The sequence below is a fragment of the Pelobates fuscus genome, chromosome 1 (assembly GCF_036172605.1).
Source record: "Pelobates fuscus isolate aPelFus1 chromosome 1, aPelFus1.pri, whole genome shotgun sequence".
Lineage (NCBI taxonomy): Eukaryota > Metazoa > Chordata > Amphibia > Anura > Pelobatidae > Pelobates > Pelobates fuscus.
In genome coordinates this window covers 377,170,089-377,186,228 of record NC_086317.1, presented here as the reverse complement: position 1 = coordinate 377,186,228, position 16,140 = coordinate 377,170,089, and the positions used below count along the sequence as shown (strand labels likewise).

Sequence of the window (16,140 nt, the reverse complement as noted above, 5' to 3'; positions counted from 1 at the left end):
AGACACAGCATTTCCAGATACATTTTATATAGGCCAAAGACGAGGGGGGGCCTGGGTCTCCCAAACATATATTACTATTACACAGCGACTCAATTGACTCAGGGGGCAATGTGGCACTCTCCCCCAGGAGACCGAAAATGTGCAGACGTAGAATCTCTCATGACGGGCGCAGACATCCCACAGCTCCTCATGTGGGTCCCTAAAGATCACAGACCCGGGATAAGGGTCACAAGCCCGACTATAATCAACTCCTTGAGGATGTGGGACTCCAAGTTTCATTTAGCATCTGACCCGTCTCCTCTAATGCCATACTTACGCAATAAAGCCTTCACCCCCGGAATGACAGCTAGAGCCTTTAAAAACATAGAGTGAATAGGGTTACAACGTATCTGCCAATTGTACCAGGGAACAGAGGTCAGCCCTTTCAATACATTAAGACAGCGGGGCCACCTAGCCCCCTCAGATGTTTTCAGATACATACAACTTAAAGATTACGCAAAATTAGCACACATCAAAGCAGCAGCCGTGCAAAAGATGACGTTCTTTGAACGCATCTGCCTTCAAGAAACCATACCTAATGGCATGATAACGCTCATGTATGCCCACCTCTGTTCAGAAGCTGGGTACTGGGGTAAGCTAGCCTATACGGATCAATGGGAGAGAGACCTAGGGGAAATACTGGAAGGCATAGAGTGGCAAGACATTTGGGAGGCTAAGCATACCTCTTCCATATGAGTTACCCTTCAGGAACAATCTGTCAAAACTATGCTTCGCTGGTATACTACACCGGTTAAACTACATCAAATGAAAAACAACAACCTACAGATGTGTGCTGGAGGGGCTGCGGCCTGCGGGGGACCTACGTCCACATGTGGTGGGAATGCCCTCAGATGGTCATATTTTGGAACCGGATACAGGCCCTGTTGTCGCAGGTCTTTTCTATAGCCCCAGACCTAGATCCATGGCTCTTCTTATATAACAGATCCATAGATGGATGGACTAGGCATGAACAAAAGCTCATCCACAAAATTACGTTAGCAGCAAGGAGAGCCGTAGCCTCAGAGTGGCTTAAACCGGGCACACCACCCATAGCAGGGGTGATAAATAGGATAAAAGAGGTCCACTTGATGGACAACCTGCTTTAAACCGCAGCTTAAGCCCCTGCGTGGGCAATCCCTTGCTTTGGTGTCTTGTACATCAGCTTGATACACGTATTTATAATGTGAACACATTAAACATATTCAAAACAGAGCAATTACATGACCATTGCAAACCTGCTCACACGAAGCACTTGCACAAACCAGCACACACACAAAGCAATGCGCACACCAGCTAATCAGATGAGATGCATGAGATTGCATAAACCAGCCAACACAAAACATTTACACAAACAGACTCACATACTGCAATTAAAGGGTAACTACCAACCTGCTCTTACATTATTATATGTATGGATGTTGATTCTTAAATACCACGCTTTTTTAGTATTGCATGCCTGCACTGTGACTGTTTATGCGCTGTTGCATGGAGAACAACTATTACTTACACGCTTAATAATGCGTTAGATATATGTAATAGCACTAGCACGATTTTTGCAATTTACGCTGTAATGCCTGTAAGTTTATCCCTGCAAAGTTCGACTATGCTTATATGTTTTGATCGCATACGCCTCTGCGCAGGTGATGATATGCATTTCTCCTTATATGCTGACAATTAAGCCTCTACGTAGGAAACTGTTCACCTTATTGAAAGTTACTGCTTAAGCCCCTGCGAGGGCAACCACTTGCCTTAATATGAACCAGTTCGCATTCTGCACTTATACTGTGAAACAATAAAAATATTCAAACAATAATTAAGGTCAGATGAAAAGAGCAAGGTTTTTCATGCATTCAGATACTCATTACTATGAACATGTAACCCATCAAATCATAAGAGGCCATGCAGCAGAAGACCACCTCAGATGTCACATAAGATTGTGAGAGCGACGAGTGGGCAAAACAGACCTAAACAAATTAAATCTCGTGAAAATTTAGATTTAAGGTGTTACATGAAAATGGCTGAGGCATTGTTTAGTTTAAACAGATTATTCAGCATTATTTCAAGCTTGTTCCATAAATGTCACACTGATGGTTTTCTCCAACGGTCAGAACAGATCTCAACCCAGTAGAGTTAAAGGGACACTCCAGACCACTAAAGTACCAAGAGGGTGTCCTATTTGTTTCATTTTGGAAAAAGTGCAGATTTCAATAGAAAGCACACAACAGATCCAGTTACATCCTGGTTTGGTTAGCTACTATGCACTGAACTAAAGAGGCAATTTGCCAGAGCACCTGCCTTGCAAATACTTCTCATTGAGAAGTCTGTGATTGGACAGCCACATTAAGTCTATGAGGGGTTTTAAGGTGAGGGTTTGCAAATGCTGCAGACAAGAGAACTGCAGGTTCTGCAAGCTAATTTTAGATATAACTCCTATGAAAAACAGGAATTTTTACTCACTGTAAATTATTTTTTTTCTTAATATGGTGGCATTACGTGTGGGTTGTGCTTCCTAATTGGGACAGGCATCAGCAAGATAGGAATTAATTGAAGCCCCTCCCCCTTTACCCTATAAAGGGCTTCCCCTGGCAAACTCACCTCAGTTGTAGCAAGAATAAACACCTACGCCCTATATCGCAAGCAAAATTTGTATTTCAGAGGGAGGGAGATTTGTACTGCCACCATATAAAGAAAAAAAAGAATTTACAGTGAATAAAAATGTCTGTTTATTCTGACATATGGTGGCAGTACGTATGGGATATAGCAAGATCCCCGAATCGGGTGGGCCTTATGCCTCAACAGCTTGTAGTACCTTATGCCCTAACGCAATTTTAGAGGAAGAGAGTACCTCTAGCCTGAAATGCCTGACAAAGGTGCTAAAAGATGACCAAGAAGCAGCCTTGTCGATTTCTTCGGGTGAAGCAAGAGCTTTCTCTGCCCATGACGTGGCCATTGCTTTTGTGGAATGTGCTGAGAGAGAAGCTGGCGTAGAAAAACTACTGAAGCGCAAGCCATTTTGATAGACCAAACAACGAGAAATAGAATTACGAAAGGCTTCATTCTCATTAAACTTTCCTTAGAAGATGACAAGGGGTGATCTGGTTCACTGTAGTCGGCTGATCTTGATAGGTAGACCTGTAATTCCCTTTTTAACCTCTAGTATATGCCATCTTTGTTCCAGCGGGGAGGTGGCATTGTTGCATTGTTACAAAAATGAGCTGATAAACGGCTCTAAAGGATAACTCTGGAAGAAGTGAATGTTTATGATGAAACACTACTTTACCCTGACGGAATATACCAAGTTCTACTGAAGAAGATAAAGCCTGAAGCTTGCCTTCTCTCTTGGCTGAGGTAATGGCCACTAAGAATGCTGCTGCAGCTTTAGAATCTTAAAAATAAACCACCACCAAAGCCCATGGAGGCCTGAAAGATTGAAAAAAGATCCCAGGAGGAAAACAATAACTTCCTGGGTGGCCTAAGAAGCCTATTGCGTTAAAGAAACTTCCAACTAGCATATACAAAGACCAATCCTTTCCCAACGCCCAACTTGTGGAAATCCCATGAAGGAAGTGTAAATCTGAACCAACGGGCAAATGAACTAGAAGACAATGATACTCCTTACAGTAATGTAGAAACTCTACCAAACTCCTTATGAAAAGTTAGAGGCAGAACGACAAGTAGATTAGACGCAACAATTGGATTCTGCTTTATGAAGACTCAGAAGATGAAGGTTCATCTTCTGAGCCCTGCCGTCAATATGAACCTATTAAGCACTTCCAGCCGCCCATCCTGTCTTCTAAAAGTGTTTTTGACATAGGGAGATCCTAAAACCTGGAAATCATCTCCATCAAAGCCGAAAACCAGCTAGTGTTTGGCCAGTACGGAAAGACTGACAGACCACTGCTCCGTCTGTACATATCTTTTGAAGAAGTCTTGGGATCAGTTTCTAGGAGAAAAACGCAAGCCCGTATAGGGAGGCACTGGTCACTCCTTGCCATAAGGTCTATCCGGGCCCTCCAAATCTCCCTTTAGAATGGTGAGCATTATAGGACCTATAGACATACATCCTCTTGATCCCACTCCCTCGTGCTGGGGTTGAAGGTGATGACATTGATACCCCATAAGTTGAATGGAGCGAGGACCTCCAAAAGATCCTGAGCCCAGTACACAGTTGAAACAGACTTTGCCACTGGCACCACCCTGTTGGTCGAAATAAGAGAAACAGTGTCGTGGTCTGACTGCATCCTAATAAGTCTCTCCATTAGTCAAGATCTGAATCGGCGAGGGTAGTGATGAACTGCCTTATGAGCTCTGAAATTAGTTGACTAATTTTTCTTGGACCAAAAATGCGGGCACAGAGAATTTAGAGGAGCGCCCTCGCCTATGATAGATGCCTTATGTAGGGAGAAGTACCCATTCTATATGCTGAAAGGTCAGACTTGATGGAAGAAAACTTGACATTGTCCACCAGTTAAACTGATCTTCCATGAAAAGAGTCTAGGAGTTACAAACCCAAGACCTCCACACTTTCGACTCAGATAAATTTGCACTGTAGCGGACATATTTTAGATTTTGCCCAGTTGAAGTCAATTTTGCTTTATTAGAAATTGGATCTTTCCTTTTTAGTGCGGTCAGATGCAGAGATAACATATTAGGGTTAACCCGAACACCAGAAAACCTGTGTTTCCTGGAGGAAGAAGAAATTACTTTTATAGTCTCCGTATCCAACCGCGATCCTGTAGCGTTCTGCTAGCTATCTGAACATACTTAAAGGGCAACTGTACCGATGAGTGTTATGGGAGCAGGAACATATTAACTATTCCTGGGCAGAAGACCGTCCACAGCGGAGAGTCTGAGTTTGTACTGCAATGAAATCTCTTCAATCCACTTATGGCGCATCTTACGAAATCTTACGATGCCCACTTTCGTAATTGAGGTAAACAGGACCGAAAGGGACCCTGATCCACAGTCCTAGCCTTTGGCCACAAGGGCAACAAAAGATCAACCCATGATTTTGGTCGTCAATTTCAAAATGTATTAGTCATGTCCATCACAAAAGTATGTGGCAATCACAAATACAGCAGTAAACTAAAACACTGCAATCTGGAGACTTCCATAACCTCCATTAACAATAGCAATCAAAGTTATAAGTCCTGAGCACCGCTGCACATGCCAGCAGAGCCTTATAACGAAAACCAGCAGCCTGGAAGATCGTCTGTAAGAGGTCTCGGCCTTCTTGACCACAGACTATTTAAAGCAGCTATTTCACCTATGGGATTAGGGAAGAGAAATTCAGAACTTTCTGGCTTGCTAGTGTATCTTGGGGATATAACCTTTACCCCATTTGATGGTAAACATATTAAATGCTGGACAATAAAGGCTTGTAACAAGAGTTTTTCAATTTTCTGCATTCAGGAAAGACATGGGGTATGAGGAACAGAGAACCCTCATAAAAGTTACGCAGATTATCCTGCCCCATGACCGATTTATTCCCAATGAACCTTCTTAGTACATCAGGTGGGAACCAACTCCACACAATATGATGAACCAGATATGTCTCAATAAGAGGTAGACAAATATACGCCAGAAGCCACATTAGAAGTAGCCAAAGGCCTTCTCTTGTACCTGCCTCTTTGGACCGTCTCAGGCACAGCAGCTGATAAACTATTTGAGTCTCCATAAGAATCACAAGATAAGGCTTGATAATCTTGACACCAGGCTAGGAATGATAGCATAGTATTTGCTTAAATTTTACCAAATAAATTGCAGCAATTTTGGTTACAATGGTTACAATTATAATTATACCCCAGTACGATAGGAAGGGGAGTAGCACAAATACCACAAGAAAAGCATGTTTGTGGAAGAGGCATTCCAAGGTGCATATACAGACCATTAAGCAAAACTCCAATTATTCTATTCCAATCAGAACAGATTTTCAAAGTAAAGATTAGCTAATCTTACCTTGAAAACCTCTGAGCCATGTGGGGGGGCTGGTGACACAGGGAACCCACCTGACAAGCGTCCTGCTGCCAGAGGGAACTGCAAAGCGATCCCACTCGGCCGTTTCCAAGAAGTTCCATTTAGCACAGGCGTGCATTCCACTGCTGTGCGCATGTTCAAGGCCTGCCATGTGCTCACTACGTCCCTCGGGCCACGCTTTCTTCCCAATGCCGGTACCTACTAGGCATACAAAGATCCTGGTGTTGAAGCTCTGTACCTCCGCGGAAGGAACCTGGCCGCTCAGCCTGCTACCCGGACAGCAATCGGGCCGCATCCCCCAGGCATCAACCCATGTGCATCACCTCCAAAAGATGCCTTATCCGTCCCGTGCTGGGACAAGGAAGAACTGACGTGGGTTTGCCGGGGGAAGCCCTTTATAGGGTAAAGGGGGAGGGACTTTTCTTAATTCCTATCTTGCAGATGCTTATCCCAATTAGGAAGCATATATTGTATTTGAGCAGTGGAGTATCCCTTTAACTCAACCACATTATCAGGTGCACGTTTCTAGTTTGAGTATATCTTCATCCATCTTTCATTCCATAGCTACACACAGCTAGCCAATATCATAAAAACAAAACACGAGAGAGTGGGGTAAACAGATGATACTAAGCCAGGTAAGTGTACATACATACATATCTGCCAATATATTCTATAGTATATATAAGCAAGTGCTCAGGCGGATCTTAAAATACTAAAACCAGGATGCAGTTATGACACCCAAAATGCATGAGCACACTAGTTCGAGAAATCAAATCAACATTAATTTATGCCATGAATTAGTTAAAGAACATCAAATAAACACCTTTACTTAATGCATTCATTAACAGCTTTTAAATTGCTTGGTTGACACAATGGTCAAAGAAATGTAGCTTGCAGATTTTTTTTTTGCAGTTTCAAGCAGTCGGCTTAGAACACTATATATACCAATAAATAATCATAGAAAAATGTTTACACAAATTAAAGTTTGTGTAGTAATGGTGTTTTAATGTAGGGGTCTGTATGTAGCTGTGGTGTTTTGGTGTTTGCACGCAGGGCTGTTTCTGTCTACAATGTTGGTACTGAATGCAGTGGTGCGTTTGTGTGTAGTGTTGGCACTTAATGGAGGTGTGCGTTTGCTTTTTTTGTATTATTACTAGCATTTCAATGCAGGGGTGTGTTATGCTGGAATTTAATAGTGGGGTGTTTGTATGCAGTAGCATATCCACATACAGTGACACATGCAGATACACAAACAGACACACTACAAGAGAAACACACACGCACAGATTCACACACAGATCCTCAAAAAACATGAGTTGTTGATGATCACATTCCACTTATTGTGTGTCAGAAACAAAGGGAAATCAAGCACTTCACACAGTTTCTGATGTGTTACTGGAACCATGAGCAGTGTTAGACATTTGTTTAATTGAAAAAACACTGAGGTTAAATTTTTATATGGAATAATAGTGCAGGCTGAATAAGCATGTTGAAAGGCCATGAAAAATAAGGAGCACAAGCATAACTTAGTTCAAGCTCTTAGATTCCATGTTCATCAGAAGTCCATTTAAAATTTCATTAAAATAATATGAAGAAAAATCACTTTAGCATAACTAATTCATGCCTTCTCCCCTATAATAAAAACATGCTATCAATTCGTTTCACTCAACAGTAAATTTTAGCTTTTATACAAAAGCAACACCCTCTGCATTGTAATCCTTTTTAACTTGGAAATCAATGACAAACTGACAAAGTCAATATAGTGACATGTACACTTATAAGACCTTAGCATTTCCCAGATTATGCCCATTAACAATGCTGTTGACAATGTTAAAAACTACTGACAATGATAATGAACAAACATTGTTTGTCATTGCAGGTTATTCCATCTAAACAGAGGAGTGACTGAAAAGGAGATAACAAGGAAGGTTATCACGGCTTTGACAGATATACTGCATGAAGAAGAAATTGTATATAGTCAGAAAATGGACATGCTTACAGGTTCCCATGAATTAGAAAGTAATCTCCTTGGCACCGTGTTCTTCAGATTACTATTGCAGCTTTTGTCCTTGGTGTTAAGAAGATACCAATTCTTCATCAAAATGCAATTTTTTTCACTTAATTCTCCAAATTAAAATATGGCCAGCTTTCATCTCCACGCTATCAATTTTAGCATGGTCTTCTAAACCACATTGCCATTTAATAGACTTCTCTGCCAATGACTACCTGTACCCACCCAACACCTTTCCAAAGATCTTAAAATGATGACTCCGATAACGGTGACAGAGTTTATTCACTCCTCGTAAAGCAATATCTCTCGTCATTAGCTTGTTTTCTCCTGCGACAAACAAATATGTTGCTTATGCCAATGACTCAAAGGTTAAAAATAAGTTTTTAAATTACAATTATTTCCTTTAAGATCCAGTATACCTGGGGTGCCCCAAAGGCACATCCCCAGATGTTGTAGACCTACAACTCCCTTGATCCTTTGCAAGTCTTCAGAATACCTTTACAATGACAAGCGATCACGGAAACTGTAGTTTTAAAACATCTGGTGATCTAACTTTTAGGCACCCTTTCAGTATACACATTTACAATATTATACCACTTGCTTAAAGGAAATATGATGGATTTTAATGTCAACATTTTGCACATGTAGTTAATGATGGAGTGAGAACAGATTGGTCCCGGGGGAAACCTAGTCATAAGGTTCCATTAGTATGTTAATGTAAACTGTGTGGAAACAGCAAATCTTATGCCTGCAACCAAGTCTATTAATCATGCAGATATGGTTACACAGCTTCATAACTGATCAATTCTTACAACAGAAAAGACCTAAAGGATTTAAATTGCTAGTGCCACAAATACGGTGGTTTCCACATACCCATAACAGCTGACCGCCTTACATAATGTTGGGTAGTCTTTAGCATTCACAGAGTATAAAGAGCTAAACATCCAACGAGTGTCAGTTCTGTAGGTGAAAATATCTTGCTGAAAGATGTCATAGGAGAAATGGCCAGACTCATTCAAGATGGCAGAAAATGTATAAATACTCAAATACCCACTCATTACAACAGTACTGTGTAGAAAGGCACATCTGAAGAGACAACATGGTGACAACTTTGGAACTTTGACAATGGAGAGCCCTCAAAGTCAAGCATTACAGCAGTAAAGGGTACTTTATAGCAGAGCCTATGCAATATGGGAGAAGGGGGTGGGGGGCCAAGGACCACACTAGCCAGCAACTACTATCTAACCCAATATGGTTGATACACTGAGGAAAATACAAGTATTGCTGGAAAAGTACCCAGTAGGTAATAATTACACCATCTGCTATTTCTTGTGTGACAGTTTAGGGATAATTCAGTCTATTCTTAGTTTTGCAATATGGCGTGTTTTTTTTTTTTTTTTTTTTTTACTGAAGTGTAGGTGCCTACAAAGGCAGAGAAAATGGAAAGTTTGTTTTCCCCTCTTGCATAGCTCTCACTGTGTCTTCTTTTTAATTACCGGTATTTGTCTCTACACTTAATGCTATCACCTGATAAGTGTTGTCTCATTTATTTGGAGACAGACCAAACGGACTTCTGTGAATATTTTCTATCCCCTTAATATTTTTTTTCCTTGGTTTTCAACACTTTGATTATAGTGAATAGCTATAATAAAAAAATATATATATATTCAGTCTGACTACTTGACACACTGTATCGCTAGACATACCATTTTTTGTACAAGTTACACATATAGTGTGCAGTTATTTGAAATCACTATAACCAGCGATTAGTACTATTTAAGAGCAATTGTTAATTTTTCAAGTTGCATTGTTTAGATGTTATAAAAAGCCAGTGGAAAAAAACACTTCAACCATAGTAAGTAAATCAAACATGAAAAATGGATTGCGCTGACTACATGGCGTAAAGTCTGCCATGATATCTTGAATTTGGAAAATCCGTTTTCCAAAAATTGATTTTTAATGTCTTTATGACTGTTTGCTTGTTTGGTTCCTTCCGGTTTGGGATTTCAGGTGGGCAGTGGTGGGTTCTGCAGAAAACACAGAGTGTGCCTCGATGTTTGTGGACCAAGGCCGGCAGGGGAGATCCTTTCATCTCCCCCTGCCAGCCCATGCAGAGCCAGTCTTGCTGTAAGTCAAAGATCTCCCTCACCAGCACGCTGGCACTTCGTTCCAGCAGAGGGAGGAAAAGGCTGGTCAAAACACTACTGCACGTTACCATGGCAACGCCGCTCCAATACAGTGCTGTGCTTACAGGAGGACAGGAGAGTCAGCCTGCAGCCAGAGGGGCTGCAGGCTAAAGTAAACATGCCACCCCTGAACCACCAGGGCTTGCAGCATTATGTCCTCTCTCCCTGATAAAAGGTAAGAAGAAGGGAGGGGGAGACATTAGGATAGATTTTCACATTTCACCCACTCTGCCTTCAAAACAATGTGCAGTAATGGAAGTTTAAAGATTAGACCTTGTGACAAAACCCACTATTTTGTCTGCATAGGAGATGTCCTCCTCCTAAGTTAACCAACAGGTTCCAGAACCTCATTCATGTTTTCCCTGCATTCGGTATATAAATCTACCGAACACCGACCACCCCCCTGGCTCATTAACTACAAAGAAACCACAGGATTAAGTGCTCTCTCTGTGTGGCTGCCGTTCGTATAACCGAACACCACATGCCTGAGAAAACAGTGGTCATCTTGTCCCATGAACGTAGGCAGCAGGACTTGGTCATCGAGTGTCTGGAACTCTAAGTCGGACCTCGCGAACACCGAGAAACCATAGGAACGCCTGCTTCTTTCCGCGACAAGCCAGGAGAGCGCTGTTCGGTAGGTTTGTTCGTACGAACAAGATGAACAAACGCTACCTATGAGCCAGGGGAACCATTCGTCTTTTTGGTTGGTTTGGAACTCCCGAACTTGACTACCACTAAAACTATGGAACTGATTTGGGCAGGCGCCTCATGAGCGGTCGGTTAAAACTCTACCCCGGTGGCGATTCGACTGTATTCGTGGGATTTCAGCGCTATTTGGACAAGTTGGGCGCTCAGATCCAGGCTATCCGGGGATATTATATTTGTGGGGGTTCCTATATGGTTATTATGCATTATAATATTTGATGTCATTTATGTCTAGTCATGCTGACACTGGAATTTAGGGACATTTTGTAGGAGTGTTCTGGGCATGGTTTACGTCATCCTTGTTTTGTATATAAGTGGGCCATTTGGCCATGCTTAAACACATTTGTTTCTACCCTTCATCACGTCTAGGCTGATGTTTGGGGAAATGTGAGCTAGAATCACTATTGCGCTTGGGACTCGGGAGATTTAGAATGGATATACTTAGAGCCAACAGAAGTTCCATAAGCAGCAGTAGTGAAGGCAAGGATTGCTGCCTGGTGGACATCAGATATGAAATCAAATTGTTCTTAATCTGTTTGACGTTTACAATTGGACACACACACCACTCTTCTGTAGTGGTTTTGGTGTTTGGAGTGTTCTTTTAAGCATTAACCCCTCAACATTCACTGTAAACGGTTTAAATTGAACGTAAGCTTTCCGGCCTTAGAGGACATTTAGCACCTTGGCTCTTGGATCAAGAGATCATCACAGACTATTGCAGATGGCAGTTCGCTTGGTTTTGAAGGTGAACAAGTATATCAATCAATAGATCTCTGGTTTGATAAATAAAGGAAAGCCATTTTAGAATTTCAGAATATGTACTTAGATTCAGAATTTTATGTATTCTCTTTTCATCTGTTTGCATAAAATTATCACCACTTGCCTACTTGGTTCTCCCTATTGCTAATTGACTTGTAAATGGTTCACCTTAAATGTGATGCACTTATCCCCCTTCATAAATTGTTAAACCTTTTAAGGCACCGTGTAACAATCAAGCTACAATCAAATAGCTGTGGTTCTACAGTATTGTTTCTGTCTTTCTGCTATAATTGCATAGAAAAACATAAAATGAAGCAACAATACAATGCTTATTATTATGCTCCAAGCTCAAAATGCACAAGGCTACCACTCATGCACTCGTTCTTTTATTCTTGTACCCCAAGGTATTCATATTTCAAATTTAGACAGTAAAAAGGGGTTTTTGTATTTATTTTATTTAAAAACTTGGCACAAGTACCTCTATTCAAGAAAATCAAAATATCCATTGGAATAAGGGCTTCTGGTATGTAAACTCACAAGCAGATATTGATTCATTTTAAAAGATACTTACATTGTATTGATGGTTAGCTACAGGTTTGTAATTTGTTGTTATAGCTTTTTCAATTTGCTGTGATTGTCTCTTTGGCTTTGAAGATTCTTCTATCTGTCGTCTGAAATTGCAAAAAAAAAATAAAAAAAATGCTATTATGAAAAACAGATGCTGTACAAAATCCTATTTAGTTACTTGATTTGTAAAACATACAAACTTTCTTTCTAAATTACCAGAGGGGAAAAAAGAATAATGTAGCTTTACAAAATTAAATCTAATACATAAATTAAACGGACACCAGTGTAATGTAATTATTCTTGTGTCTGCTGCCTGTCCCTGCAGGCTTTTAAACGTCAGAGAAAAGTCAGTGTTTTTAAATTGGTGGCAAGTAACACCTCTAGTGGCCGTCAATCAGAGAGCCACTATAGATGCTTCCTGGGTCAGTGCTGCACACGTTTACCCACATAGATGCACTGATTCAATGCATCTCTATGAGGCGAGGTTGACTAGTGTAGCACAGTGTTTTTTCTCCCTCATGTTTGATGATCTTAGCCAAGAAGACTCAGTGGGAACAATGCCAGCTGTGACAAGACCTGCACTGCGCTGGAAAAAAGGGGGACAAGGGTGGCCGGGGACCAAAACAGCCGTTCAAAACTATAGTGTCAGGAAAACTTTGTATTGCTGACACTATATTGTTCCTTTTAGAAAATAGAAAGTTAGGCTATTCTATACTGATCAAAACATGGTGTATTCAAGGTCCAATACACCATGAGCTAGAACAGCAGTTTACTATAGCATGATGCCATCTCATTCATCAGTGTTGCATGAAACTGCATATTGACCTTATAAACCACCATTTACTCCTCAAAAAGTTTTTTTCCTTTTTACCAAACTCATAGGCAGACAAAAATGTGTCGACATTTTCAGAAATAAACAAGAAAAGAGAATAAATTCTGATTTTAACAGTTCACTGCAGCTATACAATTTTTTACATAACTATTAACTCTGGGATTTGTTTATAAACTGATAACTAATTAAAAGTTATTGGGTTATGAACTCCCCCCACCGCCCCACCCCTTTTTTAATTTTGGCTGGCGTGATCGGATTGCCAAGTCACAAACAGAGCGCAAGGAGATTTTTCATTTTCTACCAGAGAACAATGGAATTAATTCCAATGCAATTAACATTATAGAAAGACATTTATCAATACATCAGAGAGGAGGAGTCAGTATGGTCACGCTATCTCAGACACACTAGACAACTGCAGGGCATTTCTGTCCTAGGTGAAGACCTTGCTGTACAACTTGTGATCTCAACACACGTGTGCTGGGATGACCCACTACCATGTGCATCGAGAATCACCAGCGGCAAAAGTTAAATTTCAAGCATGCTCCTTTCCATTAATTCTTCCTGTCCAAGCAGCTTATTTATGTCATAGCCAATATCCAAAACTGACAAACAATGCTAATAATACAGGTTATTGCAGAGATGCAACTGCTATACAATATATTGTGTCATTTACGATAACATTGTAAAAACTTATCTAATGCAAAGTGAAACATGCCCAACAAACTTAAATCTGAAAATCAGGATTAATCAAACCAATGAAATAAATAAAGGCAAATTATTTTACAGTAACTGACCAACAATTTATATAGATTAGTAACAGTATGTAATACATAATATGTATGTGTATCTAAAGAAACACACATGCATATCTACATTTTAACAGTGCTATATAGACAATTTTCTATCAAGGTCTTTGTTTGGCTCATTCTACAAGAGCAATACATAAAGCAATTTGTTTGAATTACATATCCGGTAGCCTTGAGATATTTGTACTCCAGAAGGATGCTATTGTTCTAGCTAACTGGCAGTATGATTCTTTTGAACAATTCCACACAGTAAATCATCACTGTCCTATTTCATAAGCAACGATACATTTTGCAGTGTTGTGCAATTAAAGTAGGGAAGCAAAAACTATATTCATAATGGTAATACATACATTGGTTTCTGCTGCTGATTCATTTAAGTGTACCTTCAGCTTCCTTTGGTACAAAGAAAGAAAATTCCTTTTATAATTATAAAGTAATGAGGAATGGCCATTTCTGATAGTGACACTCATCTCATACCTCTGTTGTTGTTATTATAAAAGCTTTAAATAGGCAAGGAGCAGTAGTGTTCCATCCATTGGGAAATGTAGTCCAGTTCATCAGCAGATAATTGCTGACATAATAAATTTTTTACAAAAAATACAAAAACTATTGTTTTTGATTATTTAGAGGTAAAATAGTAAATTACTGACATTGTTTCAGTGGGGGAAGAGGGTGAGTGCTAATATTCAAATCTCTGTTATAAATACTATAGTACTATAATATAACTAATATAGTATTGCAGCACTTTCACTACAACATAGACGGTCTTTAATGATGGATAGCTGTGCCGGTTTAAGCTGTTGACACCAGTTGGGCATTTTATAGAGCTTTGGTCGCTTGTGACAAATACCAATTCACAGTGCACCTCAGACATGCTCAGTCTGCTCCTACAGTTGATTTCTGAAGTGCCTCATTAACACGCCATGCACCATAACAATGCAATGTAGTGGTTATGGTGCTAGGATTGACCTGGCATACCACCAGAGTAATCAGTCAAGCGTTTAGATAAAAGGCAGTGTTTACATTAAAAAATCAGCAAGGACTTTCACAAGAACAACTACATCAAGCTATAGTGGTTCTGGTAACTATAGTGTCCCTTTAAGAATTGCTTTTTCGCAATGAAAATGAAACTTTGTTAGTTTAACCCCTTGAGGACCAAACTTCTGGAATAAAAGGGAATCATGACATGTCACACGTCATGTGTCCTTAAAGGGACACTCCAGGCACCCAGACCACTTCTGCCCATTGTAGTGGTCTGGGTGCCAACTCCCACTACTCTTAACCCTGCAAGTGTAATTATTGCAGTTTTTTTTATAAATTACCTTGCAGGGTTAACTCCACCTCTAGTGGCTGTCTACTAGACAGCCACTAGAGGTCACTTCCTGCTCTATAGCACAGATTATCTGTGCTAGAGCGTCGCTGGACGTCCTCACGCTGTGTGAGGACCTCCAGCGTCGCTCATTTCCTCATAGGAAAGCATTGAAAATCTTTTTCAATGCTTTCCTATGAGGAGCGCTAATGCGCATGCGCGGCATTGCCGCGCATGCGCATTAGGTCTCCTCAGCCGGGGGGCGGGATCAGTCTCGCCCACCGGCCGACGGAGACAGTAGGAGGAGCGTCGATTAGGAGGAGACAGCGACAAGGGACATCGTCGCTGCCTCAGGTAAGTGACTGAAGGGGGTTTCACTCCTTCAGCAACTGGGGATTGGGGGGTGGGAGGAAGAGGGAACCTCCAGTGCCAGGAAAACGGATTGTTTTCCTGGCAATGGAGTTTTCCTTTAAGGGGTTAAAAAAAACTGGCTCCTAACTTTAGCTGGCTCCTAGATTCCAAACACATTTATCAAGCCTTGAGCTAATCCCTCATCCCCCCAAAAAGATCCAACATGTGACAAATGGTAATAGCAGTGTTATCATTTTTGATTCGCACACTTAGTACAGAATTTAGTGGGAGTTGTGCATGTACAAGTTTTCAGAATCTGGGGAATTCATTTTTTAAAGCTGCTCTAACCTATAACCATTTCACATCATATGTCAGTTAGCATTTGAGAACTCTAAAAATTAAAATGACAGGTTCACTCTGACAGCGGATCACACCATAATACACTTGAAATAAGGATTGAAGCTTTAGATTGTTTCTCCCCCCCCCCCCCCGTTATTTTCTTTGCCGTATTCAATGTTATTGTTTATGACTTTACTTTTCTGCTCTGGGGTTTAATTCTAGAAAGAAATAACAGTTGTGTTAGAAAATAAGTGTTTTAG

The 16,140-nt window shown here is 40.6% G+C and overlaps 1 protein-coding gene across 2 annotated transcripts in view; it reads right to left on the bottom strand.

The window, feature by feature from the left end:
* Positions 1–16,140, bottom strand: part of GTF2F2 (general transcription factor IIF subunit 2) — a 239,614-nt gene that overhangs the window by 84,498 nt on the left and 138,976 nt on the right. For both annotated transcript variants that reach the window (XM_063425989.1, XM_063425990.1), the window contains one exon: positions 12,248–12,347. In XM_063425989.1, coding sequence (XP_063282059.1) covers positions 12,248–12,347 — 100 coding nt within the window. The remainder of the gene's footprint in view (positions 1–12,247; positions 12,348–16,140) is intronic.